Source organism: Enoplosus armatus, chromosome 10 (genome assembly GCF_043641665.1).
Source record: "Enoplosus armatus isolate fEnoArm2 chromosome 10, fEnoArm2.hap1, whole genome shotgun sequence".
NCBI lineage: Eukaryota > Metazoa > Chordata > Actinopteri > Centrarchiformes > Enoplosidae > Enoplosus > Enoplosus armatus.
Window position 1 is genome coordinate 11,374,661 of NC_092189.1, and position 27,768 is coordinate 11,402,428.

Below are 27,768 nucleotides of genomic sequence, written 5' to 3' on the forward strand. Positions count from 1 at the left end.
GAACAAAGATGGGGAGGAATTAATTAGGCAGCAGTCAAGTTGGTAAAACACTTCTCTGTTACAGCATCACTCTGTTCTCTCCATCATTCAGCCTTAAACTAATGAAGGAGAGAATTATATAAAGAGAGAGTTGTCATTAAATGGCTGAGGCTTTTCTTTAGTTTTTAATGTGCCTGATTCATATAAATGCTTTCTTATCAGAGAGTGATTAGAAAAGACCTGCAAAGGCAGAATACTGGTTTGACCGACTGTGTGCAATGTTGCCTTATGTTGACATTGCATTAGCAGTTTCAAAATGAGTAGCGATATCATAAAATATGCCGTTAGCACCACAAACTTGGCTACTCATGTGCTGGCAGTAAAGTTAGAGAGCGGTGAACAGAAGGCAAGTAATGCTAGCATTAGCAGCTAATGTTTGGAGGAAGTGGTGCCCCTAAAAATGGATATTCTTAGGGATTTGCCAAAAAGTTGTCCACTGCATCACTGCCTGTGTTTACTGCTGTTTGTGTGGCAATAGACAGTTTTCTGTATAGACAGTATTTGAAATATAAATCAAGGAAATAATAGATTCATTTTAGTCACATGTTTATCATTAAAACATAACATAACAAAAACACTTTGAATTGCAGTGTATCATATTACAAATGTATCTAATGTTCTTTTGTCTCGGATTGTAGACTATGTATGTACTGTAGATACGCGTCCAATTGGACTAGATAGATAGATAGATAGATAGATCTATCAAAAAAGAATACATATTCATGAACTCATGAGATAAAAATAAGAAAAGATGAAATAATACGAATATAGATAAAATAACATGAATTGTTCATAATCCCCATGGGGAAATTTGGCTCATCGTCTCTGCATCACTCAACATCTCAGAGGGAGGCGGAGGAGATCGGCATTAATATGGGAAATACACTCTCTTATATTCTCTTCCTGTCCTATCAAAAACACACACACACACACACACACACACACACACACACACACACACACACACAGAATCTATTTAAATATCTTACATACAGAGGGTGGTATACAAACAATCAGCTATGCATCTGCTAAACAAGATAATCCCTCCATATCAATGTGTAGGTAGCACTGTGTGCTTTTGATTGCAAATATCAGATTAAGGTTCATTCCTTTTGCCTCTCACTGCACAGGTTTTTCCTTTCTTTTGTAGTCAGAACAGGAATGAATTTCTACGCTCTCCCCATTTCACCTCCCACACAAGTCAAACGTCAAGCACACACACATGAATTCAAATTATATTAGGACACATGCCAGCACATATCATAGATACCACACAAGTGGACACACACACACACACACACACACACACACACACACACACACACACACACACACACACACGCACCACACGCACACACACAAAAGAACAATAGAGTCTGTTACTCCCCCATGTGGGAGAGAGGAAACCGGTAACCATAACAATCCATTCTTTCTGTGTAGACTTTCTTTTTGATTGTATTTCTCCTCCAAAATCTCTCCATCCATCTGCTGAAATCCCATTTTCATGACAAACAATAAGACGCACACACTCACTCCTTCACTGCCCCCTGTAGCTGCCAGAGAGCCTGACGAAGGAGGAGAGGGAAGGAGGAAATAAAACACAGGGAGGGGGAGGTGACAAAAGGGATGGAGACCATTTGAGTTGCAAGACAATTTGAGGGATTACCAGCGTGGGCTCATGGGTGTGTGATTTAGTTGGTCTAAGTGTGCTTGAACATCACATGGGAATGTAGTAAACGTGCAACCCAGTGTCCACTGAATAATGTTCTGCATATTTCGTGGCAACAGTGCCAATGCAGAAAATGTGATGTTGATGTAGTGCAGTGAAAAGTAAAAGTGTAGAAGTCAAGTTGGTGACTTTCAAGGCCCTTTTAGTAACTTTACTTCAACAAATGAGCCTAGTGATGAATCTCCTTTTTAGAGCTATAGCCACTTGAAGAAAGAGAATTATCAAACTCACCTAATCTCCATGTAACTACCTTCTGTGACACACACTGTAACTGGACAGATGTGAAGTTACCAAATATAAAAAACAGCTGGTGACTTCAAATCTTCCTCACGGTTTCACATGTTGTCTCGATGTATTGCTGTATTTGCCTGGGCCTAGACTGCCCACTCCTCCGAGTTGACTGCTTCTGGTCTGGCATCATAATGAAGCAGCGGTTTCTCGGTTGAAAAGCGATCGATCCAATGAGCGCCGCGGGGGGACTAACGCCGTTGTCAAACTGTTGTCAAGCGTTGTCAAGATTGGGTGGATAGGTCTCTAGTCATTGGTTAAGGGAAATTGGATCCCCCTCCCCCATTGAAATCTGTTAGAGAGGAAGCAATGTCAGACTGAAGGTTGACGATTCTGTCTGATATCAGGCAGCAGATGTGAAGTTACCAAGTGTGAAAAAGAGCTGCCGTCACGGTTTCACATGTTGTGTCGATGTATTGCTGTATTGGTGTGTTTGAACAGAACCTCTTTTGTAGACTGGCTATATGATCTTTGTCATGCACACATGCCGGATGTTAGTTCAAATGTAATAATTTAAAAGTGCGGTGTATGATGTGAGTATGTTTTGAACATACCACTTTTGCTACCTGTATCACTGAAGAAGTGTCAGGCTCAGCATTGTGAAGTCAGACATTTCTATTTCTTTGCTTCTTTTCTTTTAGCTTAGAAAGAGTTAAGCAGAAACACGGCTGCTGTATTGAACTCCTGTGGTGTAGGCCACCAGCATTTAGTTCCTTAAAGGTCAAGTTACAACTGTGCCATGCCGTGTTGAGCGGAAACATCAGATTGAGTGTGATCAAGTGTGTGAGCAATTCTGAAGTTAACTGTAAATCAGAGGTAAAAAAATGATAGCAAATATAAGATATATTGAAAGTGTTTCTTTAAATGATAAGAATAATTGTTAATCTCACTCGTTTGTTTGCTTTTGTTTGTTGTTCGTTATTCTTACGTATGTTGCATACCGTCTTATTCCTATTTTAGGCTTTTAAAGGTGAGGCCTACCGCAATATGAACTTAAAGAAAGGCAGTGAAACATGCTGCAAAAGTTCCTGGCAGACAAACACACCCTTATACATACACTTACCGGCAATCAGGCCTGTTTCAGAGACTATTTGCTTTGGATGGATATTGTTGCTGCCACTCTCCATATGAATCGTTTCATTTGAAAGACCTGACCAACACGATATGTTCCTGAAGGTAGACCATACCCACTTGACACTAAAAGTTGACTAAAACAAGCTTTAAGGCTGGTCTCAAATAATTAATTGATCCATGTCTGTGGGAGACTGTCAGCAGACTGTTGCCTGTAATTTGTTCTGTGGGTTTTCCTCTTCTCATCTCACAGTGGCTGTATTTAATCAGACTGACAATATTCTTTTATAGTTTGTGCCTCTTTGTCCTCACTAATCAGCAAAGTGACTGTTCATTGTTTCTTTTAATCTCTTTCCTATCACTTTCCTATCAAGTTTGCATTTTCATGACACTCATACTTGTCCTTTGTTTCTCCTTCATCTTTTTCCATTAACCATCTTAAGCCTCTATTTCAAGCCACCGGTTGACAGAAAAAGGATGAAAAAAAGGATAATGATTTAAACACTATGAGCCACTGTACAACCAGCACACTTAAATACAAAATTAAATAAGTACGGTCAATTGTGCGTAATTAAAATTACTTTTTAATTCTAACAATGATCACAAACTTTTAACTGTGACTAAAACAAAAGAGGCTAAGTCCAAGTGCCATCTCAGTCAAGGAGTTATGGTTTTCTCTGCAATTCAGTGGAAAAAAATGAGTCACCATGCCATCCATCGTTCTGTACGCTTTAAGCAACAATCTGTTTAATGGATTGTACATTTACATTTTAGCACTATCGTGTCCGTTTAGCAAGTGAGAATTTGGCGAATGTGATTGCAAATAATTTCCATTACAAGATTTTTAGATGGGTTCTTTTACAAAATCAAATATGTGAATGTAAGGAAAGCAAAATGGTTCCCATAATGTTAATAACACTATCTGGACAAAAAAAAGGAAACCACACCCAGCTTTAACTACTTCAAAAGGTACAGTAATTTAACAGTATTCCTCTCCTCTTGGATAAGTGTGGGCTAAGAAATTCTGTGGGAGAAAATCCAATTACAAAATCCTTCCAAGAGAAATAATGAAAATTCAAATGGGTTATGTAAATTCTGCCTGTTAAGTGGCTGGGGACAAGTGTGGCAAGTATGAGATTGTACGCATGCACACACACACACACACACACACACACACACACACACACACACACACACACACACACACACACACACATTAGCCATTTTGCTTCTCCAACACTTTCATTTTCAATATTGTAATCTGAATCCATCATTTCCTCCCTGTCACCTCTTTGATAGCGCTGCTAATGTTGCTTAATGAAATTTGTTGACAAAGGAACAGCGCTCTGTCCTGTTCTCAACATATTGAATTAGCTGTCTGGAGAGGGAGGAGGCGAGAGAGAAACCCCAGAAGATAGATGACCTCCCTCAGTCACTGTCAGCACACTGAGAACTTCTGAGAATCTCTTTAGGTCTCTCTCTCAGCCTCTCTCTCCCCATCCCTCCCTCACTCTCTCGGTTAATATGGTTTCTATACACTGCTCACTGACTTAATGCAGCATGAAAATGGAAGAGTGAAAAGGGTAGAGGGAGAGAAAGAGAGTGAGAGAAGGTTAGGAAAAAGAATGGCACTGGGGGATAGGCAGTAGATAAACAGTAAAAACAGAGCAGAGGATGAAGTAGAGAAGGGGAGAGGAGAGTGAGTAAGGTGGGATAAAGGAAAGAGGAAGAGACGAGTGGACATGAGAGATAGAGGGCCTAATGAGAGGCAGAGTCAGAATGAAATATGAGGGCAGAACGGGAGAGATAGCAACCACGAGAGAGTAGGGGGAGAGGAGAATGAGAGTGAGGCATAAACTTGGGGAGAAAGCACCAGAGAGAGATGGGGGGGAAATGGTTTGGAAAAACAGCCATGAACAGACACGAAATAAAAAAGAATTGTTTGGAAAAAGGGCAGGAGGGGGGGAGAGGAGAAGAATGATGGCTGAAAATCAGGAGGAAGGCATTGGATTTGGTCTGTGAACTCTCTTGAGATGGGAGCACTTTCATAGTAATAGGATCTGGAGTATAAAGGGTCAAGGTCATATGTGTACATAATCGAAGATGATTAATTGAGATTTCCTTCTTCATAAAGAAGATAGCTCACTAGTGAGTCCACTTGTGATTTTAGATGGGGCCAGAGGGTCTCGTTAGTGTCAACTGAACCTGTCCATTCGATATGCATTGATGAGGACTGGCATCGCTGGTTATCACTCACACCACTGGGAAACTCTGACCATACTGGTCCTATTTATTCTGCTTCTCCTTCTTCTCTCACCCTTCCATGGGAATATTGTAACAGCACTGTGATCCTCTTCTTTTAAACCCCCAGGGACCTCGACACTTCAATCTGCCTTTCCTTTCTATCCTCAGAATGGATGAGGTCATGATAAGATGTATGTGAGATGGGTTTGTTGGTAAAACAGGAGGCGTTTTTACCGCTGAGATTCACTTTGTCATTTTATCATAATAGAAATTACAAAAGGGGAAAGGAAGGGGGCAGCAGCAAACGAGTGACAACAGGAGATAGGGAGAGTAAGCTTAAATAAAAGGAGGGGTGGATGGGAGAGGAGCACGAGAGGTTAGGTAAGGTAAAGAGAAACTTAAGATTTCAGGAAGTCAAGTCTACACAACACACAATAGGATAGGAAAACAGGATCTATTCTATCAGGCACAATACAGTTGCACATATTGCAAAAATACACAAAATCCTTTCACTGAAGATGCTATACTTTATGGATGAAATGTATTTTATTTACAACACAAGTTTAAAAGCTGTTTGTGCACTGAGAAAAGGAGAGGAGTCAAACTGGTACAGACAGGTCATGATAAGTGAAAGGGAGTAAAGAACCACTCAACTTGTAGGTGAAGGTGCACCTCAGGGTTTTGTGGCAGTGTAGAAGCAACATACATGCATGCTACTGTTGGAGTCATGTCTTAAAAAATAAATTCAGCAGCTGCTGTTCTAAATTGGTCGGTGTTTTAAGTGACAGCATTTAAAGCAACTGGTCTGCAACTGAATTTAGGTGAAGCAGTGGAGTCCTTGTGTGTGCCTAATGAAGAAAAAGAGAGAAAGCATGTCACATCATGTATACAGAATATTAGTGACATGACTGATATATGAAACCATAGTGTACAAGTCTCAACGGCCTGCTTGGTTTTAATTATCCAACTCAAAGATGCATTCACTGTCATTGCAGATCAGACATTTGAATCATCAGTGAATAAGAGAGTCATCTTATAATAAATACCCCTGGCACTTTTCCTCCTCTATCTCTTAATGTACAACAGAGCGCCACAGGAAATCATTCCTGCCTGTGGCCATCAAACTGTTCAACTCCTCTCTCTGAGTGTCGACACTCAGGAAGAGACTGGAAAACTGGACCTACTTCACCTGCCATATACTACCTCACTATTTATTCTTTAAATGTTTCAGTGCAATACATATATAGTCATACACAACAGTGCAATACATACATATATATATATATATATATATATATATATACATATACATTGTTATTGTATATATTTTTTACTTTTATTTTTCACTTAAATACTGTACTATATTTTCTGTTTCTTATTTTTTTATTTTGTACATACTTTTAGCTCTAAATTATGCTACTTTCTACTCTTGAATGGGAGCACTGGTACTGTACAATTTCCCCCCGGGGATCAATAAAGTATTTCTGATTCTGATTCTGATCTGAGTATTGCTTCCCCTCTCTTCCTATCAAGTGGTTTTCTCCTGGTAGATTTAACCCAACAGAGCTGAAGCGTGCTCACTACATCTGTGTGTACTGAGCTGTGGATTTTCTTTGCCAGAAAACACATCATGTGTGTTAATACACGCGCACACACACACACACACACACACACTGTACATTGAAGAGCCACAGAAAGGATTAGTATCAGGCCCGTGTGGGTCTTAATAAGCTTATTGTGCACTGCTGGATGGATGGATGGACTATTTGCAGTACGCATATGCACTGCCCTTTCAGTAATGTGTTAAATGCCATCCTGCTGTGGTGCTGTCAAAACCAGCTGCCGCTTTCCCCAAGAACCCCCCCCAACTGTCAAGCATATTTCTGAGTAACTCACATCTGGCAAGAGCAGCCTTACAGCACAAGAGAAAAGAAAAGACAAGAACTGCATAACAGAGAAGAAAAGTGGGTGGAGCCGCAAGTTCCTGGAGTAATTTTTCCCACTGTAAATTCAAATTTTGAAGGATTTGAAGTTATTGTAATGCTAAGCTCAGTGCTTCCCCACATAGCATCACGGGGGTCTCCTGGGTAATTAAACAACACAGTAATGTTGTTTTCTGTAAGTTTGGTGATGCAAATGACTCTGAATATTACAGCATCCATGAGCCTCAGTGGATAACACTGTAGAAGCTGTGAAATCAGAGTTTCATCAGAGACAGAACACTGTTCCATTGTTGCTGAATTCATACAAAACTGAACCAGAATCCAGAAGTGAATTGATTTAATCTGCTGATGTCTACAAAGCACAATACTTAGCTTCAGCCCACCATTAATGTGCAGCTACATTTTAAACTTGGTGATTAAGTTTCATACAATGCTGCACTGTGCTGGAATGTTTCTATGTACACAGTCTGGCCCAGTAACTTTGACACTGACATTGATTCATATAAGATCCAATTTAAAACCCCCACGTAAAATAAAAATGGTTCTTGCTTTGTCGTAAAACACGCTGATGATTTTATGCATGTTGTCAATGTGTGTCAAAGAAAATCCTCAATAGTTACCAATTGACTGTAGAAAAAGGCCCAAAAAAGGAAAGAATAAAGTCAAACCAGGGTTGTAAGGGGCAACTTCATAAGGAATAAATTTACAAACAAACACAACTTCCATATATTATCTGTAGAGCGAGTAGAGAGTATAGACATCTTTCAAGACGTCCTGTACTAGTTACTTGCTAAATTCAATTTATTATATGAGCAATGTAGCCAGATATGATTTTAATCACTTAAAGAATACTGATTAAATGTGGAGCTTCATCTCTCTGGATTACACATAGAGAGTAGTACATAATTTATTACGACTACATTAGATTTCTTCTATGCTTTGTTGTGAGCTGTCTATGTCGTTAACAACAGCAAGAATTCTCAAAATCAGAAATCAGAATCAGAATCAGAAACTGTTTATTGCCAAGTAACATACATTACAAGGATTTTGCCGTGGTCTGATGGTGCTACATTTTTTTACATATAACATATAATCTGACAGTGCAAGACTTTGAGAAATTGTTTTTGTGGCGGGAGGTTTTGGTCCTGATGGACCGCAGCCTCCTGCCAGAGGGGAGGGGGTCAAACAGATAGTGGGAGGGGTCGGCAGCGATCTTCCCTGCTCTCCTCAGGATGAGGGAAAACAGACCACCACACAAATATTGAACTGACATTGGCTCCCAATAAGCTCCAGGTTCTTCAATTATTTTATATTACTCATTAAACACCGTGGCATAATTATGCAGATCAAATATAATCATTTTGTTCCAGGGGCAAACTGCTTTAAATCACCTAGCCCTGGCCTTTCACCGTCCTTAGTAAGATACAAAGTGACTCTGGAGGCATATTTTAGCCTCTGGAACAGAAACACTGAAACTTAAACAAGAAAAAACTTACTTTCATATTTGATAAAAGTCTTTTATATATACTTAACACTTATACCCACTGTTTTATAAATATGCATTTTGTAAATGTTTTTAAAGATCATGTTTGCATTGCACTTGGGTATAAACGTTTCATGTTAAAGAACTTAAAGAATCATTTTATATAATGACCAAATCATCACTGAGAAGAACTTTTTCAGAAAACTTTAAACAATGTCAATCTTTACATCCTCTCCTTCTCGCCTCACTCTCAGTCATTATGTGGACCACCAACCTGTGTACATTCTTGCAGACGCTTAAACCCCATGTGTCCTGTTTCTCCTCCACTAAACCAATGACATGATGAAAGATGGGAGACATTGTTATCTCACACTGCAGGAGGAGGTCCGTCTACTCCAATACACAAAGCAAACATGTAATTTAAGTTTCCTTTTTTAGATTAAGCCAATTGTTCTTTGTATTTCCCAGCAGAATTCAGTTCTTCTGTCTATCAAACACAATGAAGACAGCTGAAAAAAGAATGTCAGAAATTCAGAAACAAGAGGGTGAGGATCAAAAGAAGAATAACAAAAGACATGTCCTTTTTTTAAAAAAAAAAAAGAAAAAAAAAGCCTGAACAACTTAATAAGGACTATTCTTTCAGTGGCACCACTGGCAGGCATCCAAGGCGAAAGAGTTCAAAGCAGCTTATTGACTCTGAGCATTGTGCCATTTCACACAAAGCTAAAAGCGCAAACTCAACACGCAGGTGACAAAGGAGAAGGAAAAAAAAACAACAACCTTGAAGAGGTGGAAGAAAGAGAGGAAATGGCAGCAATAGAAAGAGAACTGAGATTTTTGTGCAGATGAAGTAAGGATGAAAAGGAAACAGAGGTAGAGCTCAAGCTGACATCAGGCAGTGGACTCTTGATCGGTGGTCTTGGTGAACCTGTCAGTCTCACAGGCGAAGTCAGATGTGTGTGAAAGAAAGAGATATATCTTCGTAATGACAAGAAAAAGCTGCATAAATAAATAAGAATCATAAACAGTAAGTGAAATAATTTAATAGTGTTAATTTTTGGGAGAAGGTGGAAATCTGCCATGCGGAAATATATAAAGATATTCCTAATCAATATTTCTAGTTGACAGCATGGTGGTAGGTACCTCATAGCTTATATAAGTTTAGATGATTTTATGTGAATACTGATACTTACATGGATGAATTAGTTTGTTCTGTATTATCTTGAATATCAGGGAGTAAGATTGATTAATAATTAGTTGGTTCCAGTGAAGGCTACTATACGTCACAAGCGCTGCCTTGGTTTTGAGTTATCTCACCTTCCACTGTGTTATTATTAAACTGTGAAGATCAGGAAGACACACTCTCACAACAGGGTCAGGACTGATTGTTTTAAACAGTAACATTTTAAAATTGGGTTTTCATTTTAACTCATTTTTGAACAAGGTTTCTGCCAGAACAACAGTATTACAGAGCTCACCACACCTCATTCAATTTTTACTTGCAAACTCATGGTTTAGAAAAACAGATCTTGTTAGAGGGTGACAGATGACTGCTCAACACATCCTGTGTAGGCAGCACGTAATATGTCTCGCTGTCAACGTTGACATCTCCAGTGCTATAAAGGGCACGGGGTTGAAACAGGAGACCTTGAACTGACAACTGAAGGCATCTTCTGAAGTGAGTCATGCGATTTTTTTTTATTTTTAGACAGCTACCAATAAAGCTAAGATAAATTGCAGCCAAAGCCCAAGGCTCCTACCATAAGGATGACCGGAGCCATGATTTTAAAACCGTATTCGGAACTCCAGAAAGAAAGCACGCCGAAATGTCTATTTATTTTTATATTTTTCTTTTTGTCCACTTCAGTTTGACAGTAGACTCTCATTGGAGTCTTTCAAAAGGTGCACAAAAATGATTAGTTGGACAGCCACACACTGGGATTAGACAGCCACCACCAGTCAACATAGGAGAGACATTCCTGTTTTGAAACTTTTCTGCATTAAAACAGTGGAATATCTTTCAATCAGTGTCATTGTTGTTCATATAACAAACACCTTCATCATATGAAAGCAACTACTGTACTTTTTGATAAAGACGACAAAACTAAGTTTACAAAGAGATGTTTATGACACAGATCAATAAAAACGTATTACACCTCTCCAAAAGTCATTGAGATTAGCACCAATTGTAATTCATAGTTCACCAGTCAAGCACAATATCTCCAGTCTTCAACTCTAAACTCATCTGAGAGTACGTGACCTGTATGAATCACATGATTTCTCTGTTGCTGAGCTGAAATGATAAAGTAAATTTTCATTACTTCACAGAAATTTCACAGCTCCTTCTGTTCTCCGTGGTGGTTGCCTTGACTACGCTATCACGGGGGTTTAAATGAAGTAAGGTCTTCTGTTGTTGATAAATGAGAAGAGAGGTTGCCAAATAAACAGTGGGGTGTGTTTGCGTATTTGTGTGTGTGTGTGCCTGTGTGTAATGAATGTGATGATTCTTCATCAGAGGCTGTGAAAAGGCACAGTGTTCAGAATGGCTTAGCTGATAAGAGAAGAACAGAGTGGAAAAAGTCAATGGTGTGGGTTGAAAGTGTGTGCTTGTAGTGTGTGTATTTGTGCGTCTAATCACCACATGATGCGTGAATGGCAGCTGCGGAGGGACAAAAGTATTGACACAAAACGCACAACCAACGATTTGTCTGACCACTGTCCTTTACCGGGTTAATTTGATGATTGACAGCCCCGGGGTGATGGTGGAGAGGACGGACATGGCAATGAGTTGGTTGTAAAGTCCAGAAAACTTCAGATACAAGTGAGATGCACAAAAGTTTTACTTAATACACAAAATACACTTGTTGTAATACAAGTTAAAAGATATTGAGAGTCTTCTCAGCTGTAATTAAGCACTGCTGCATTTGGTATGAATGCTTTATTTGGTTATTTAATCATTTAGATTGGTCTCACATTTAAGCATTGTTGTATGCACAAGTGCTGAGAAATGAGGTTCACTTTTGTAGCTTAATGGCTTTGCTCCAGTTTAAATGAAGTGTATGTGCTAGGAGTGAATTTATTTCAATTAAAGTATAAAATTAAAACCAAAGCTCAACTGACTACTGTTTATTCTCATTTATTTATTTAATAGTTTGGAAAGAAACGACTTTTAACATTCTAGTGCTGGAGGCATTTGTCATTATTTCCTTGAATAGCCTAATTAAAAGTGATTTAACTGTTAGTATATTTGTTTATGCGTCTCTGTGTGTTTATGGTGTCATGCACATGTGTGCTGTTTGCTCAACTGAGTTGTATTTCCCTGTGACACATTTTTAGGTTTTTAGGGTTCATTTGGTATTTTTGTGACTTGCTGCAGTCTGATGTGGGATAAGAGGTGCATAGCGTGTGTGCCAGCGGCAAACCACAGCCTCGATGCTATTAATGTGTCAAGGTTGATTGCATTTTGTACCGTCCATCTCCTGCCTGCAAGGACCTGGTCAGTGGCAAACTGTGCAAGGCTCTGTGTTATTTTAGCCACTCTTGTTAGCAGAGGCACATCGGTCTGTTTGACCTCTCAAAAATGACACAAACCCCCTGTTAAGTATGATAGCTTTGTCTGTTTACATTCTTCAACCACATATTTACATGCATAGTTAAAGTCCAGTTTTAATCAGATTATAGAATAAAATGGCATTAAGGAAGAGTGCACATTGATTGGTGATTCTTACCAAAACAATTTAATCAACAATTGCAAGTAGATTGTACAAACTTTGATTGATTCCTTACAGTGAAATCAAGGTGTCAATGCAAGTAGAGTATGTTTGATACTTTTGCACTTTCAAATGTGAGGAAAGTTTTACCATAAACAAATGACTGAAGGACTAACACATATAGACTTAAACTGACACACTGACAACTGGGGACAATTAAGAGTTTCCATTTCACCTAACCTGCATGTCCTGTGTAAGGAAACACAGACACACGGGAAACATGCAAATTACATTCAAAAAGGCTTCAGCTGGCTGACTGACCTTCCTGCTGTGAAGTGGCAATACTAACTACTGAGTCACTGTGCCATGCGGACAACAAGATCTGAATGAATATTTTACAGTTATGTGAGAGTTAGACCCAGCCAGCCACTTACTAAATAGAGGAACTATTATAAAAAGTAAAATTTGTGCCATCAAAAAGTTAAGCATTAATAATAATATTGACAGCTTTATGTGGGTATTAATGATAACTCTGGGGAGAGAATCTGTGTTACAACTTGCATTTATTTTTCATCAGTATAGATGTATACAATATATAAGTATTATAAATGCATTTATATGGTAATCGCAAGCTCACATTTTAATATAGGAGACAGCCAGCAGCATGTCCTCATGTTTATACAAAATTAACTAAAACTACAAAGTTTGGCAAATTTGGCAAATGATTCATAAACTGGCATGTTTGAATTCAGTTAAAGTGCCTATTTGTGGAATATTATTGTGATAAAATAATTTTTCAAATTATTGCAGGGGCAGAAATTATGGTTTGTATAAAGATGAGACAGTCCTGAAGTTGGTGCAGTTTATGTGTGCCTTTGAGCCCAGGGTCCCAGGTCCGATCTGTGGGTGCATCGTGATGTGCCACAGTGTCCTTCTTTTTAATGTTAACACTAGATGTAAGTACAGTAAAAATCTTTCAAATCGCACACATAGGGGCTTTGACTGTTATTTAAACTAGTGATTTAAACTATTACTGCCCCACGGTTGTATGCCTCCGCCCACCAGCCAGGTTGTAATTTACTGTCCAGACTCGTATAATAAATGTAGCGAATACTTGGAAGGAATTGAATAAAAAGTGTAAAGTGTATTTTATTTTGCTAAGAGGATGTTATCACGATATTGATGATACATAATTATGTATGATTCCAGTGAACTGAAGAACTGGGTTAAATGAGTAACTTAATGTGTTTCTGATTTCATGTAATGTGACCTTTGGGTTACATTAATTCCATGTCTTGCCATTCCAGCTCTCTCTCATTCCCAAGTGAAGGGATAGATGAGATGCTGCTTTTGAGCTCATCCAAGATCTTCTGCAAGTTGTCTGCTGCCTGCCTGATTGATCGGGCAAATTTCATGATCTCAGATCTGATTGGAGCTGTATTTTGGGAAGGCTTGAGCTCTTGTTCAGCAATATCAGAATTGACCTCTTGCATCAATGAGCTGGACAATAGTTCCGCTTGATCAGAGGTGGGCACAGAGTCATCGGTTTCAGTCTCAGACACTGACTCAGAACCAGTTGCGCTTCCTTCCTCTGCTGCCTTTGCCTCTCTAATGTGTTGTATCTCTTTTGCATCCATGGCAATGAAGAAGATATCTACTGCCATGAATAAACCAGAAAACACACCTGTTGCTACCTCTGCCACACGTACTAACTTAGATGCTTGTGCTGCAATCTTGCCGATGTTCATCACTTGAATTAGGCGAAGCATTTCAGCAATGCCACCGATGCCCTTTCCTGCCCTGCAGCCTACCTTGTACACGTTGTCTTTACTGAACTGGCTATCCTCAGTGTCAAGTGTGTCAGCTGAGTCCAATCTCCTCCTGATTGTCTGTACGCTGTTGCTAATCTCCTTGAGCCAGGTGACAACTGCATAAATCTTCTGTTCAAACTCCTTAATGATGCTTCGAACAGCCTTGCGATCAGAAGACTGGTTGACCATATTAGTGATATTTGAGGCACCAGCAGTGACCCCTCCAACTGCACCCACCCCTACTCCAACCCCAGTGACAATAAGAGAGGCTCCGAGGGTGAAGGGGGACAGTATAAGACCCACTATGGATGTAATCCCTCCCACTGCTCCAATCACTCCTCCTGTCAGACTGCCGATGGTGGTGCCATAATGGAAGCTTTCCAAACTGTCAGCCACACCCCTCAGCTTGTCCAACCTGGTCTGGAGGTCCTCCACAGTTGTTTTGCACTTTCAAAAAAGAATAGACATTGTCAGTGGAAAACTGCAATGTGAAACACTGCTGTTCAGTCCGGTGTTGAGTTACTCTTTAAAGTTTCAATTGATCAAGAGAGGCACATGTTGTATAATCAGAAGCTACATGCCTATTCAGTAGTACTTTCTACTACTTGGAAAGAAGGCTTTATCTGTAATAATAGTGGAAATGGGGCTGCACAATCTGGTCAAAATTAGAATCATCTTTTCCTTTCAGATTTGAGATCAGGACAAACAATATGATCATTACTAGTGAGAAAACATTGCTTTTTTGGCTGGACCGCAGCAAAATGGGGCCATCCCTATAGACGTCAGTAAGGGACAGTTTGCTGTTAATGCTCAGTGTGCTGTCCATTGCAGTACTTTACGAAACACCAGGGGGCGTACAAACTAAAGTAAGTCAACAGGTGTTACCAGATGAATGCCATAGACCAAACATGGCTGCACACTCATCATTATCGTCATTCTACAATCCCTGTCAAGGAACAAATGTATTCCAATGAAACAAAGGTTGAATATCCTTTAAATTATTTGCCTGTATTTGTGGCAGTCATGTTCTCACTTGAAATGTAATGAACTAATGTCATGTTCTACAGATGAACCTTTGTACTCAACAAAGTAAGAAAAAACCCTCCAAAGTCGTCCAGTCAGTCGAGTGAAATTGGGAGGTGCATGACCACCCTTGTGCTGTGGACACTGTGTTGATCATAAACAAAGCTCTACAGTGATCATTGATCATGATCATTCGCGGTCCAGCCATAGACTACGTTTCGACCTAGTTTTGTTTTTAAACTGACAGTTTATATTATTTACATATGCAACTGCTTGTAATGCTAAATTTAAGAATGATCAACTATGTCTCATATCGTCTATGGAGCCCAAAAAGTGACAAAAATGTGGTAAAGGGTTATCAAGTATACGATGATATACAAATAAAAGTGAGTGAGTGAGTGAGGAGAGAATGACTGCGATGTGCATCATCTTCCCGCCAATCCCGGCTAGCATCAACCATATAGGACTGTCTAATCAATAGTGTAATATTCAATTTCTGTGGCATTTCTATGGGCAGATCGAGACTTGGATCTCGTCAGTGTACCAGCTTATCCTATGGCCCATCTTGCCCGTTGTTAGACATTGTGTTCAAAAGAACTGAAATGCAAGGAAACACATTTGTTTAACAAAATGTTTTCTTGTTGTGTTCTAATCTCAAAACGCTCAAAAAGGCTTCATTTGTGTATTAAAATCACTAAAGGTTTCTTCAAGGGGAGAATGAAATTGGGGGTGTTTGGTTACTAATGCAAACATGGCAGAATCGTGCAGCCCTAAATGGAAAGATGATAAGATGTAAATTAGATGTTGGACACATAGAGTGTTCTGGGAGAGTGAGGTCAATACTGTATTGACAGAAGTGTCATACCTTTTCTGTGAGACAGCTTATAACAATAGGATGCTCCAGGATCTCACTGGCTGTCGGTCTTGATTGAGGGTCTTTATTTAACATATCATTCAATAGATCACAAATCTCTGGTGATAACGTCTCTGGGAGAGATGGGTAAGGACAACCAAGTATCTTGGGAATGAGCTTGATCGTAGTCTCGGCTGAGAACTGAAGGAGAATTATTGTTAGAAAACACTTACTACTAATTATAATAAGATGACTTTCCTCATTGCTCAGAAAGGAAAGTAAACACATTATCCATTATTTTTACATTACTTCAAGTCATGTTATTCCATGCCTGAGATTAGCATCTACCTACTAGTGGTCAAAAACTCCACAGGGAACATTAAACTTGTGTGTCAAAAGTAAATAACTTCATGAACAAGTTCATCACTACCTCCAAAATGACATGCTCCTTTATCATTGCTTAGGCCATCACAGTCAAACGTCTTAGGTACTACGTCAGTATGGCAGAAGTTTCTTAATAAGGAGTTATTTCTTCATTACACACACATTTCAGAGAAGTGCTGTACTGTTGGTAACTGTTGGAATTACATAAGAGGATTGTCCTTGTGCTCTGTGTTAAAGCATAGCAGCATATCTGTGTTTTTCTAATACTGTTATGAATTTTATGAAATTTGTTGTTTTTAATGTCATTCATGTTTTCATTGCATACATTTTTGATGGCATGCAAAACATTGGGTAACTTACTGCTGACTGTAGAGTACAGAGCTCATACAGTATGCATCCCACTGACCAAATGTCACTATAAACAAAGCAAATATTATTATTATTATTATTATTAGTAGTAGTAGTACAACAAAAAAGTTAAAATGAATGAAGCAGGTAACAACACTGGACAAAAAACCTTCACAACTTCTTTGTTTTGTGGAAGAGTACAACTATTATGTTTTATTTCAAATGATGAACAAAAACAGTATTTGTATGGAGTGTGAAATTCAGCCAGAACAGTGATACTGTATTTGTTCAACACATTGTCAAACATTGCACTGTTACAGCTGTAGCTTTGGGCAGACATGTAACGTTAAACATCTTGGGCACATTTCACCAAATGCTCTACACGCAAGCTGCCATATTCAAGTTTTGATACGTTTCACTAATCAAAATAAATGCCACAGTTAGCCATACAATCTGTAGCTTGTCTAAATACAAAACCTCAGCCATCAGCTGTATTGTCAGTCATCCATCTCACACATCTGACAGAAAAGAGAGGCTTTTATTTTAATCAATACAGCTGTCTACACAGGCTGCTTAATGCCTCACCCTTGCTATATGTGCGTAACCACGACCTGAAGAGCCACTGCCTATAACACACACAGCGAATTACAGACTTACAGCAACCTAAACCAAGTGGATTTGTTGTTGGTTGTTATTAAGTACATTTCTGATAAAAACTATTTACCTTTTATCATCATAGATCCCCTTTGAGAAGACTTCTGGTGCCAGATAATTTATTGTTTCCGACAGATTTGAATTAGTTGTTTTTGAACTGTGTGGAAAAAACCCAAATACATTAATACATTTTGTTTCTCTCTCTCTCTCTCTCTCTCTATATATATATATTTATATATATATATATATATATATATATATGTGTGTGTGTGTGTGTGTGTGTACTTTTTTTTTGATAAATAAAAAAAGACAGTATACAGTACTTTTCATGAATTATTCCGAATTCGCCCAAACGCACTATTCCAAATTCAGTGAGGAATATGTTCTGCAAGAAGAGGAAAGATAAAACAATGACCACATTGATTATTCATTTTATTTCAAATGAAAATGAAAAACTAAATATATATACAGTATATAATTATATAATAGCTAAAATATCTAATGGTGGTACCTCTGGTGTCAGATGTTTGTGAATCAAGCCTTTTTCATGGATGGTTTTCAAAGCCATGCAGATCTCAACAATCCAGCTCAGTGGCTAGAAAACAAAATGATGGTACTTCTAGGATAGCACGAATGTCAATGAATTGCAACATATGTACACTAATGGACTGGCCTGCAGTATATATCACTGATGTAAATTTGAAATGTCTTTTGGATAAGATTACTGTACCTCCGAATTTTGTTGAGGCTGACTCATCTCTCTGATCTTTGCAGCAAGGCTCCCTCCCTGACAGTAGTCCATCACAACATAGTAAGTGTTCTGATCTTTATGACAAAAGGAGAAAAGAGAATCTGTTAGTGTTTTATAACAAATCATCTTCAAGATAGACAGATATTTCTACCAAATGAATAAAAAAGTACTTGAGGTTTTGTACTTTTCTCTGAGCTAACCTTTTTCCCAAGAAGTACAAATTTAGGAGCACAGTAAAAATGTTCAAGTAACACAGAGTTTATGAACAAACAATTTATTACATATTTATACTGTGTGTGCATGTGTGTGTGTGTGATCTCTGCAATTATGATGTGAAAACCTGTGGAGGACTATGGAAGTGGTATCTTGACTATGGGCATGGGCCTGTAAATATTGACAAAGCTGAGTGAAGTCGTAACAGAAACAGAAACAGAAATGCACAGATTGGTGCATTGCGGCTTGTGGTTACACCAGCACGATACACCAGAACCACCCACACAACCCACGCCATATTTGATGTAAACAAGAATATTTATAGCAATAACTTTAGTGAAATAGGTGTATGATTGAACAAGGGGAAGGTGTTGCTCTTAGGACGAGGCTGGCTGGAAAGAGCACATATTGGCACAATGGCGCTGGCATCCTGGCTCTGGCTAAATATACATCTGTATCACAACTTTTATGTAAATACTACCTTTGTGTACAAACAGATATTACAAGTTCAGAGGAGCATCAAACTTGAAGCAGATTTGTCAAAACTTACCTTTAAAGGAGTTGTTGATGCTCACAATATGGGGATGGCTTGTTGACTTGAGGATTTCTATCGCTGAGGTTAATGCTGGCTCAGCATTTCCTGATGTCTGTTAAAAACACCACAGAGGCGGTCTGGTATCAGACAGTACTCAACACATTAGGTCCTTTAGCAAAACCCTTCACTTGTACTTCTACCTGCTGCCTCAAATTGCGCTAAAGTCACTCTCTCACTCTTTCCTTAAGGGCCCTACTGTCATGTAACTGGACGCAGATGAAAGCACAGATGCACATGGGTATGAATAACAAATCTTTGCAATTTTATTTACTATTAGTGGTAGTCCAAACTAGGTGCAGTGTGGCACAGTGTGGAAGAGAGGCTGAATACATTATTAGTAGGAGAGATAGTCTTAATGAGTTAACTGTATAAACTTGCATTCTTTGAGTAGTAGCTTGGTAGAAGTGTGATGTGTGGAAAAGCACAACACATCAATTACTGATCCCAGCTGACAAAAAGTAAGCTCAATTCAAAATATATTTCTCTTTTTTTTTTCATTTATTTTAGTCAAATTGTGCTATTTGGGCTTTTGAATTGAGCTTCACTTTGCTACTTTAGGAATTTGGACATATGTTTAATTTTTTCCAGTAAATAAGGTTAACTCAAGAACTCTTCACTTACCTGATCTAAAATGATCTTTTTTATGAGAAATGTGTCATCCCCCTTTGTGGCAACAACAGCATTTTTTGTTTCTGTTTGTAGTACATAGCCATTCTGTTTCAGGGTGCTCTCTTTATTCCCCATCTTTGTTGTTGTTTCCTAATGACACACAAAATCAAGCCAACACAAAAATTGCATACCTTATGTTAACATTATATATGTTAAATGTAAATCATGTTTAAGTTCAGAGTATAAACCGCCTCAGTAAAATTACAAACCAAGTAAAACCTGGTCTTCACTGAAAAATGGACCCACAACTCTCTCAAGGATATGGAGTAGCCAGCCAGTGGGAAAAGCGAGGGGGGTCTAGGAGAAAAACTGTGGCAGTAAAATCCCACATCTGGTGGCCTCTGGCACATTCTAATGCCACTATTCCATCATATGCACTAATCTTAATTATTGCAGCGTTTGTAAACATAGTGGCTCATAGTGAAGGGATTTACTCAATAATATCTCAATAGAAACACATCTTAAATATCTTAAATAATATTCCTGACGTCAAAACGCATCACATCAGAGTCCTTCCTCCTGTCCTCTGTCCTCATCACTCTGCTGCTGCATGATTCACTGCTTGTGGAGAGGGGAGGGGCTGCTTTGTTTATCGTAGGGCAAAATAAGTTGATTAAAGAAGAGAGTGGAAACAATCGAAATATTAGTTGGACAACATCATGATAGTAACCGAGCTCTCTAATCAGATATGAATCTAAAAAGACATCTAACAGCTACTTCCTACAGGCGTCTGGTTTCTGTGTATTTGTGTGCACATTTCTGTGTCAGCTGTGCATGTCTTTGTGGCACTAGTTTGAATAACTCCAAAGATCTGGAATGTGTTCTTTCTGATAAAGGCTGAAAGTAAAAGTAAATACTTTATAACGTATAGTAAATACGTTAGTTACGCTATTAGTTTAAGAAGCGCGCTGTGGTTGTGTAAAAGAACAACTGCTGAGAAAGTAGGTGGAAATATCGCTTCTTTTTTTTTTTTTTTTTTTTTTGTTTTTTTTTACAAGACGTTACTTTCACTTTTACTGTCTCCACCGCGGCCTCTCTGCTCTGCTCTGCTCTGCTCTGCTGTGTGTGTGTGTGTGTGTGTGTGTGTGTGTAGGAGCTGAGCCCTGCCCTCGGTTAAACAGCAGAGGAGAGGACAGGGAAGCTTGCGGCAAAACTTGTTAGAGAAGTCTCAGCATAGTGTTTTTTCTCCACATAATTTGAAAAACGTGTACATGTGTTACAATGGTAAGGAAAACCCTGTATTTGAATCAATAAAGTGGTCGGCGGCTTATGGAAAGCTCTAAACTCTCAGATAAGTATGTAGGTTTTCAAAGCAAAAGCTCTTCCAGCAGCGCACACTAACACATTTACACTTGCAGACTTGTTTTGATCTATGCTTGATAAAAAATAAATAATAGAAATTAGAGCCTTTCATTGTGATGATATCAATATAACATATTATGTAACAGACAATTGTTCTACATACCTAAATGCAGAACTGTCGATGACCCAACATCAGCGAATGAGACTCTGCCCCATCAACCGAAAGTGAAGTTGAGTTTATATTGAAAAGTGAAACGAAACTGAATATTAAGGTTTCCACCCACATAATGCTGTCATTTTACATCCTCCTATCAGAGCCTTCAAAGAGGTGTTGAGCTCATACAGTGTTTGCTTTGTGTCAGGTGGTTGTTCTAACTAATTACAATAGGGAAAACTGTGCTATGGTCCTTGTAGTATGATGAGTAAACTTCAAATTAAATGTTGGGATGAAAACAAGAGATATGATGGAAAATGTCTAATTTATTGATTTACTGCAGGGCAAAATAAGTTGATAGAAGAGAATGGAAACAATAGAAATATTAGTTGGACAACATCATGATAGTAGCCGAGCTCTCTAATCAGATATGAATATAAAAAGACATCTACTTCCTACAGGCGTCTGATTTCGCCTGGGTTCATGATAGACTATCAACATATAAAATAAAAAGGAGGACAACACAGAAGGGTGGAGGAAGGTGGCAGTCAGGCATGGAGGTCACAAGACTAACAATGTAAAGTGAAAGCAAGAGGACAAGGAACAGGTTTTATACAGTGGCTGTTAATGTGGGAAAAACTGTTTACAGCCAAGTATGACTGCTAAGGTGTATTTTGGTAAGAAACATCCAGTCACTAAGCTGAAAGTTCTGTTGGTGAGTGAAAGCTAAAGCTTACACTTTGTAAAAACCTGAAATCTTACATTCAGCAGTTTACAGCAGTTCACTTTTGGATTCTTCCATTGATCTGGATCTAATTAGCTGACTCGCAACCTGTTTTTGTTTCTCTGTGACTGTTGCATGGAAACCTTTTTGTTTCACTTTTGGTTTTTCCTAGCTAACCTCAGATCACTGTAAACTATGAGCAGCCGGCTAAATACTATGACCAATTATCTGTATGAATTAGGCATAACGTGTTCATATTAAAAATGGGGATGAAAACAAGTGATGGCCTTATCAGCTGATACATAAATAAATCTTATTTTAATAATCCAAGATGGGTAGAATTTCCTGATTCCTTATTATTCTTTCTAAAAGTTTGACTGATTAAATGATGTAAGAACTGAATAAAAAAGACATAACATAACATAACAGCTTCATCCTCCCAAAGTCTTTTATGTTGCATTGCTGAGATTTTTTCCTTTCTTTCTCTCTCACTGTTGTGCCATTGTGTCATAGAAAAACAGATTGAAAGACAAACATGACAGAAGCAGATATTTCTTGATAACGATCAAAATGTGACTTGGACATGAAGCTGCAAAGAGAAAGAGCTTGAATAGACCAACAGAGTATGTGTACGAGTGAATAGGAGAAATGACAACAAAATGAGGAAGAAGCAGATTAAAGCTGTGTTTGACATTCATATCTTGGCTGATTCAGCTACTTTTAGATTCTTCCTGTGGCCTCAGCCCACCTGTGTTTGTGTTTTTCTGACATGTCTGTCAGCCTGAATGACTAGACTCCTGTCTGCATATAAATATGTGGGAGATACCCAAGATTTATTTTAGAATAGAGCAAACAGGATTCTTTAAGCATCAATGGCATGTCTAGATCTCAGTAGTAGCACGTAGAGTAAGTCAAATGTGTTTCATTAGGGAGTAGGGCTGTGTCGTAACCATGTGATGGGCATGTAAGCAGGATATCTACTTCATTCAGTAGTGATGAACAGAGAGAGTGAGAGAATAGTAATGACCAGAGGAAAAACACTGGCCTGTGAAAATGCAGAAGAGTAGGGGTTTCTGGCACAACTTCACCTATTTCCAAGGTGCATGGAGAAGGGAAGAAGTATTTTCCAAACTCCAGCAGTGCTTGTATTTTACAGAACAACTCTATTGTCAGACTGACACATGTGATTTTGTGTACAGACAGATTTTTAGTATTGGGTCTACCTTTATGCAAATGTTGACCTGTTCACCTCTGAAATCCTTGTTCTGCAAATTACTGCTAAGGTATGTGCTAACGGATCCATTAGTTTGACATGGGGATGAAAGTCAATTAGATGCTCCCCGAGGTGCCTTCCTTCATTCCCTCCTATTCCTCTCTTTTCCCATTTCATTTTGTCTCTGCCCTCCTATTGGTTTCCATCTGATCTGGTCAGACTCATTTAACCTTTATGGGAATGACTGTATAAAATATGATGCTACCAAGGCTTTAACTGCTGAGTTGAATTGAATTCTGTTTGAAGTTAACAGCATTCAGCCAAGTGTTAGTCCATTACCATTTAAACGTGTGTAATGTCATTAACATGGGTGAAAATTGAGATTTGTAAGAAGGGGAAGCTCTGAGACTTGGAAGCCTTTGGTGGAGAGTTATTAATATAGTATGAAAGAAAGATGAACTGGGTGAATGCGACTCCTGAGGTTGACGTGTGCGATCCGCTAGAGAGAAGACGTATCGCTGTATTGGAATTGAAAATTAACATTAATTATCAACAGCTGATGCTATCTGCTGCCAGCAACGTTTGTCATTTTAACCAGTGAAAGCGACCGACAGCGGCGGCTGAAAATGAGAAGCTTGACTGTTTTGTACACTGGTCTTTGCTAATGATAGATAGCGAATCATTTTTCTAATCTCAGTGTTAGAACTGAGTCACTCATGCACACACTGTAACGTTCACTTCCATATGTAGTGAACAGTGAAGACAGGAGGTGTAACACGGCGTGTATAGATGTTTAATATTTTATAATCAGAATATTTGCATTTCTATAGTGTTTACCTTTGTTACCTTCTTAACGTCTGCATTGATGAATGAATCTAAACTAAATGAAGATACTGATTTTCTCATGCTGATTAACATCATGTTCAGGATTTGTTTGGCCTAGTTAGCCGTCCCCTTCCCTGGCTTCACAGCTGTTTGTGAGAGTGGTGAGCAGAAAGAGCAGCCCTCTTTCAGATGTTTAAAGGTATCAACGTAAAGAAAATACACTGGAGAGAGCAGAATTTCAGCAGACAGATTCATAAACACATGTTTCTATATCACCCAATAAATATATAAATCAGTGATAAGTGATCGTCTCTTTAGTTGTCTGTAGTCTATATGATCTTCAATCAGCACACGTCCAACACTGTTGTCACTGTCTGTTCGAAAACCTAAGTGTTAGGTCGTAGAACAGCCGTCACTCAATGTAATGTCCGCGTTGGGTGGGGGTATCGGTTATAACATCTAAGAACCTCTTCAACAGACATAAATGTTGTGGTTGTATATAAAGTATTAGATTTATCCTTTAAATCATGGAACAGGAGTACAGTAATGTTCATCAGTGCTGAGGGATTCTGTGTTAATCAGACGGAGTCAGACAGAATGGATTCTCAGTGGCACTAAAGTAGGAATCATTTAAGTTTGAATGGTTATTCTCAGAGGATCTGCGTGATAGAAACCCATTTCTCAGTATGCTCAATTCAGAGTACTCTGTGTGTGTGTGTGTGTGTGTGTGTGTTGAATGTGTGACGCTGCACAACAAATATTTGCATTAATATTAAAACCAGGCAAAGCATGTGTGGAGACGGGCAAGTCTCCAGGCCCATGAATAAAATGAATAAAGCAGGCAGTAAATCTTTAATGCTGTTTAGCCTCAACATGGGACCCGACTGTGACATGATCAGTTAGCACTTCAAGCATGACTTTGCCAATTTCAATATTGATGCTAATAATTTGGCGGTATTCGTGTACGTGCACACACACACACTTTCATACACAAAGCAGAAGACAGGGTGAGAACTGCTTAAAAGGCAATTAGTTAGCCTTCAGTTAGCCTTGAACTTCAGTAATGATCCAAGGAGGGTTTTGCTTTCAACTATTGCAATTAATATCTGGATGTGTTTCATCATAAAGTTTAGGACACTGACATGACTTCTGTAGTAGGGTAAAAGGCCTAGACAGTCTTAAGATTAACTAATACCACTGCCTTAGGGGGGACTTTCTTCTTTCTTAACTGGACACATGGGTTCTTTCCTCTTGTTTCACTTTGTCTCAGTAATTTCCAATCTGTGCGGGATGGATAAGACGTAAAGATGGCGAAATGAAAAGATCAGATAACACAGAAACAGATGCTGATGAGGGAAGATCATGGAGTAGGGACTATGAGCAAGCAAATGAAAAGAGGAAAGGATGTGAAAGAGGATGAATGAGAAATCCAAGTGGGACAGAGTATAGACAGTCTGATTTTATATGAGCAAATGCAGGTAAAGAGGGGCAGAGTGGGGAAGGAGAGGAGAAAGTTTAGGTGAATCTAGAATTTGTGGCAAAAGCCCTGGGATAGAAAAGCAAAATGTCATACATGTGAAGAGATAAATGAGTTTCAAAACATACACACGGTTAGACCTTGAATTTTCCCTGTACCTTTAACCCTGAGCCCAATCCCATTGTCTAATCTGAAAGGGATATTTACATTCATTCCACCATTTTCCAATACCCACATGTTCCCATTTGTGGTCATGGGACATCACAGGACTAACACAAACACATTAATCTTCACACCCATGAGCAATTTAAAGTATCCAGTTACCTTAGCTGCATGTCTTTGGGTTGTGACAGGTATGAGAACATGCAAACTGCACACCAGAACCAGGTCCAGGGCTCAGCTTGGAATCCCTCTTTGATGTGAGGTGGTGCTGATAGCCACTGAGCCACTAGGCCATTCAATATTATTTTTTCCCTGACAGCTGATATTTTCTCAGGTGCAACTCTTGTCTTGTCCTTCAGCTGATCCAGGCACCTCCTACCTCTCTCTGTCCTTTCCTCTCATGTCTTGTTCCCTCTGCTCGTACCTCTTTGCTGACTTCACTCTCTCTCCTTCCTCATTCAAAGTAATTAGGGGGAAAACTTTGAGCTAGCTACAAACTGCACAGTGTCAGTCAAAACAGCTCACTCTTGTGAGTCTTTTAAGCCACATGAAAGGATGTAGAGATCAGCATCTCTGCCAGTAAGCTTGAAACAAAACGTGTGATTCACATGAGAATAGTAGTGTGTAAAAGTTGAGGCCGCAAAAAGGAGGAGAAATAGGCAGAAACAAAAGAAGATACAGAAAGTCCCCGAGTGAAAGTGGAGGGTTCTCCTTCATCAGTAATCTTGTAAACAGTCTTTACTAGTAAATCACGTTGCATCTGGAAAAGCTGCAATCCAGGCTCTGAAAGTTGGAAAGCTGGAGTCATTCTGTCCAGTCAGCGCATCATGCACTGTGGCTGGAAATGTTTGTAGTTCCTCTAAAAGTTGCAGAGAAGAGTTGCGCTGGAAACACAGCAGGCCACAAACTTCGAAAAAAAAAAACATGTCATTCTTATGTATTGGTGGCCATTTGCCAACTAATGTAACTAGAAAAGTGTTGGAGTTGTTGGAAGCCACTTTTGATGGAGGGGAACCTTTTCCCTGCTTCCAGTCTTTGTGCTGAGCGAGGCGGCAAATGTCTTGGATCAATCTCTGCGCTTGAGACAGAAATGAGATTTATGTTGATCTTCTCATCTGACTGTGGATAAGATGGCATAACAGGCATCAGGTTTTCCTTCAAACAAAATAGAATCTAAATGTAATATTTAATGTCAACAATAGGAAAGAGAGGGAACTTTATTGTTTTTTTAATTTTGTAAAATGAAATAAAAATCCTCATTTAGTCATTATTAGAGTTGGTGCATTGTATCTGTATTTAACATTGCTGATTTGGTGCTTTTTTTTTCCATTTACTGTTAAAATGGTTTTATCAGTTAAAGATTCTGCCAAGGTTTCTGATACTATATTGAATGTTTTTTTATTGTTGTCCATTGCTGATGACTGATTCCTTAGAGTTGATAATTTTGAAATTTACTTTTCCGCAGTTACCAGGGAGCTCTATTTAGCCAAGCCGAAAAAGTGGTATGAGCAGTACGTGCATCAGTACCCTATATGCACATACTGCCAGTCCAAACAAAAAACAGATATGACATTTATGGGAGGCAGCTGCCCTCCAGGGAAATTATTTTGTCAGAAGCAAATCTGTGTTGAAAGTGACCGTGACGAGAAGGAGAAGGGTGTTGAGCAATGTGACACTGCGTATACTAGAAAGAGCAACAAAAGGGAGGAAAGATGAGAAACAACTATGATCAAGACAGACAGAGTAAAAGATGGTGACAGAAGCTTGTGTAAGTGGCAACAGAGAGTGGAAACAGATAGTTTTCATAGAAACAAGAGAAGGTATGTTGTCAGATGGGAGGAGGGAGAGTGTGAAGGACAGAACAGTTAGTTGCTGGCTAATGTAGTCGACATATAACTCAAAGGATTTGTAAAAAAAAAAGGTGATAAAGGCCCTTATTCAGTATTAACTAGGTTTATTAACACGAGCTTGAAGCGACATTCTGACAGCAGAAACTTCAACAATTATCATCATACACACATCTGCCTAGGCTACACAATCATCTAAATTTATTTTAATAATACGTAATATTAGAAATGTTTAATGTGAATAAGGGTCCAAGAT

General features: G+C 38.8%; 1 protein-coding gene across 1 annotated transcript; it reads right to left on the reverse strand.

Moving 5' to 3' along the window:
- Positions 1-12,511: 12,511 nt before the first annotated feature.
- LOC139291244 (uncharacterized) lies at positions 12,512-21,321 on the reverse strand. Its single transcript, XM_070913213.1, has 10 exons — positions 21,274-21,321; positions 19,761-19,898; positions 19,095-19,191; positions 18,311-18,405; positions 18,092-18,175; positions 17,904-17,965; positions 17,651-17,737; positions 16,939-16,993; positions 16,207-16,395; positions 12,512-14,765 (listed from the first exon to the last, which is right to left on the reverse strand). The coding sequence occupies exons 2-10, from the start codon at positions 19,881-19,883 to the stop codon at positions 13,785-13,787; spliced, it is 1,773 nt and encodes a 590-aa protein (XP_070769314.1). The 5' UTR covers positions 19,884-19,898; positions 21,274-21,321; the 3' UTR covers positions 12,512-13,784.
- Positions 21,322-27,768: the final 6,447 nt, after the last annotated feature.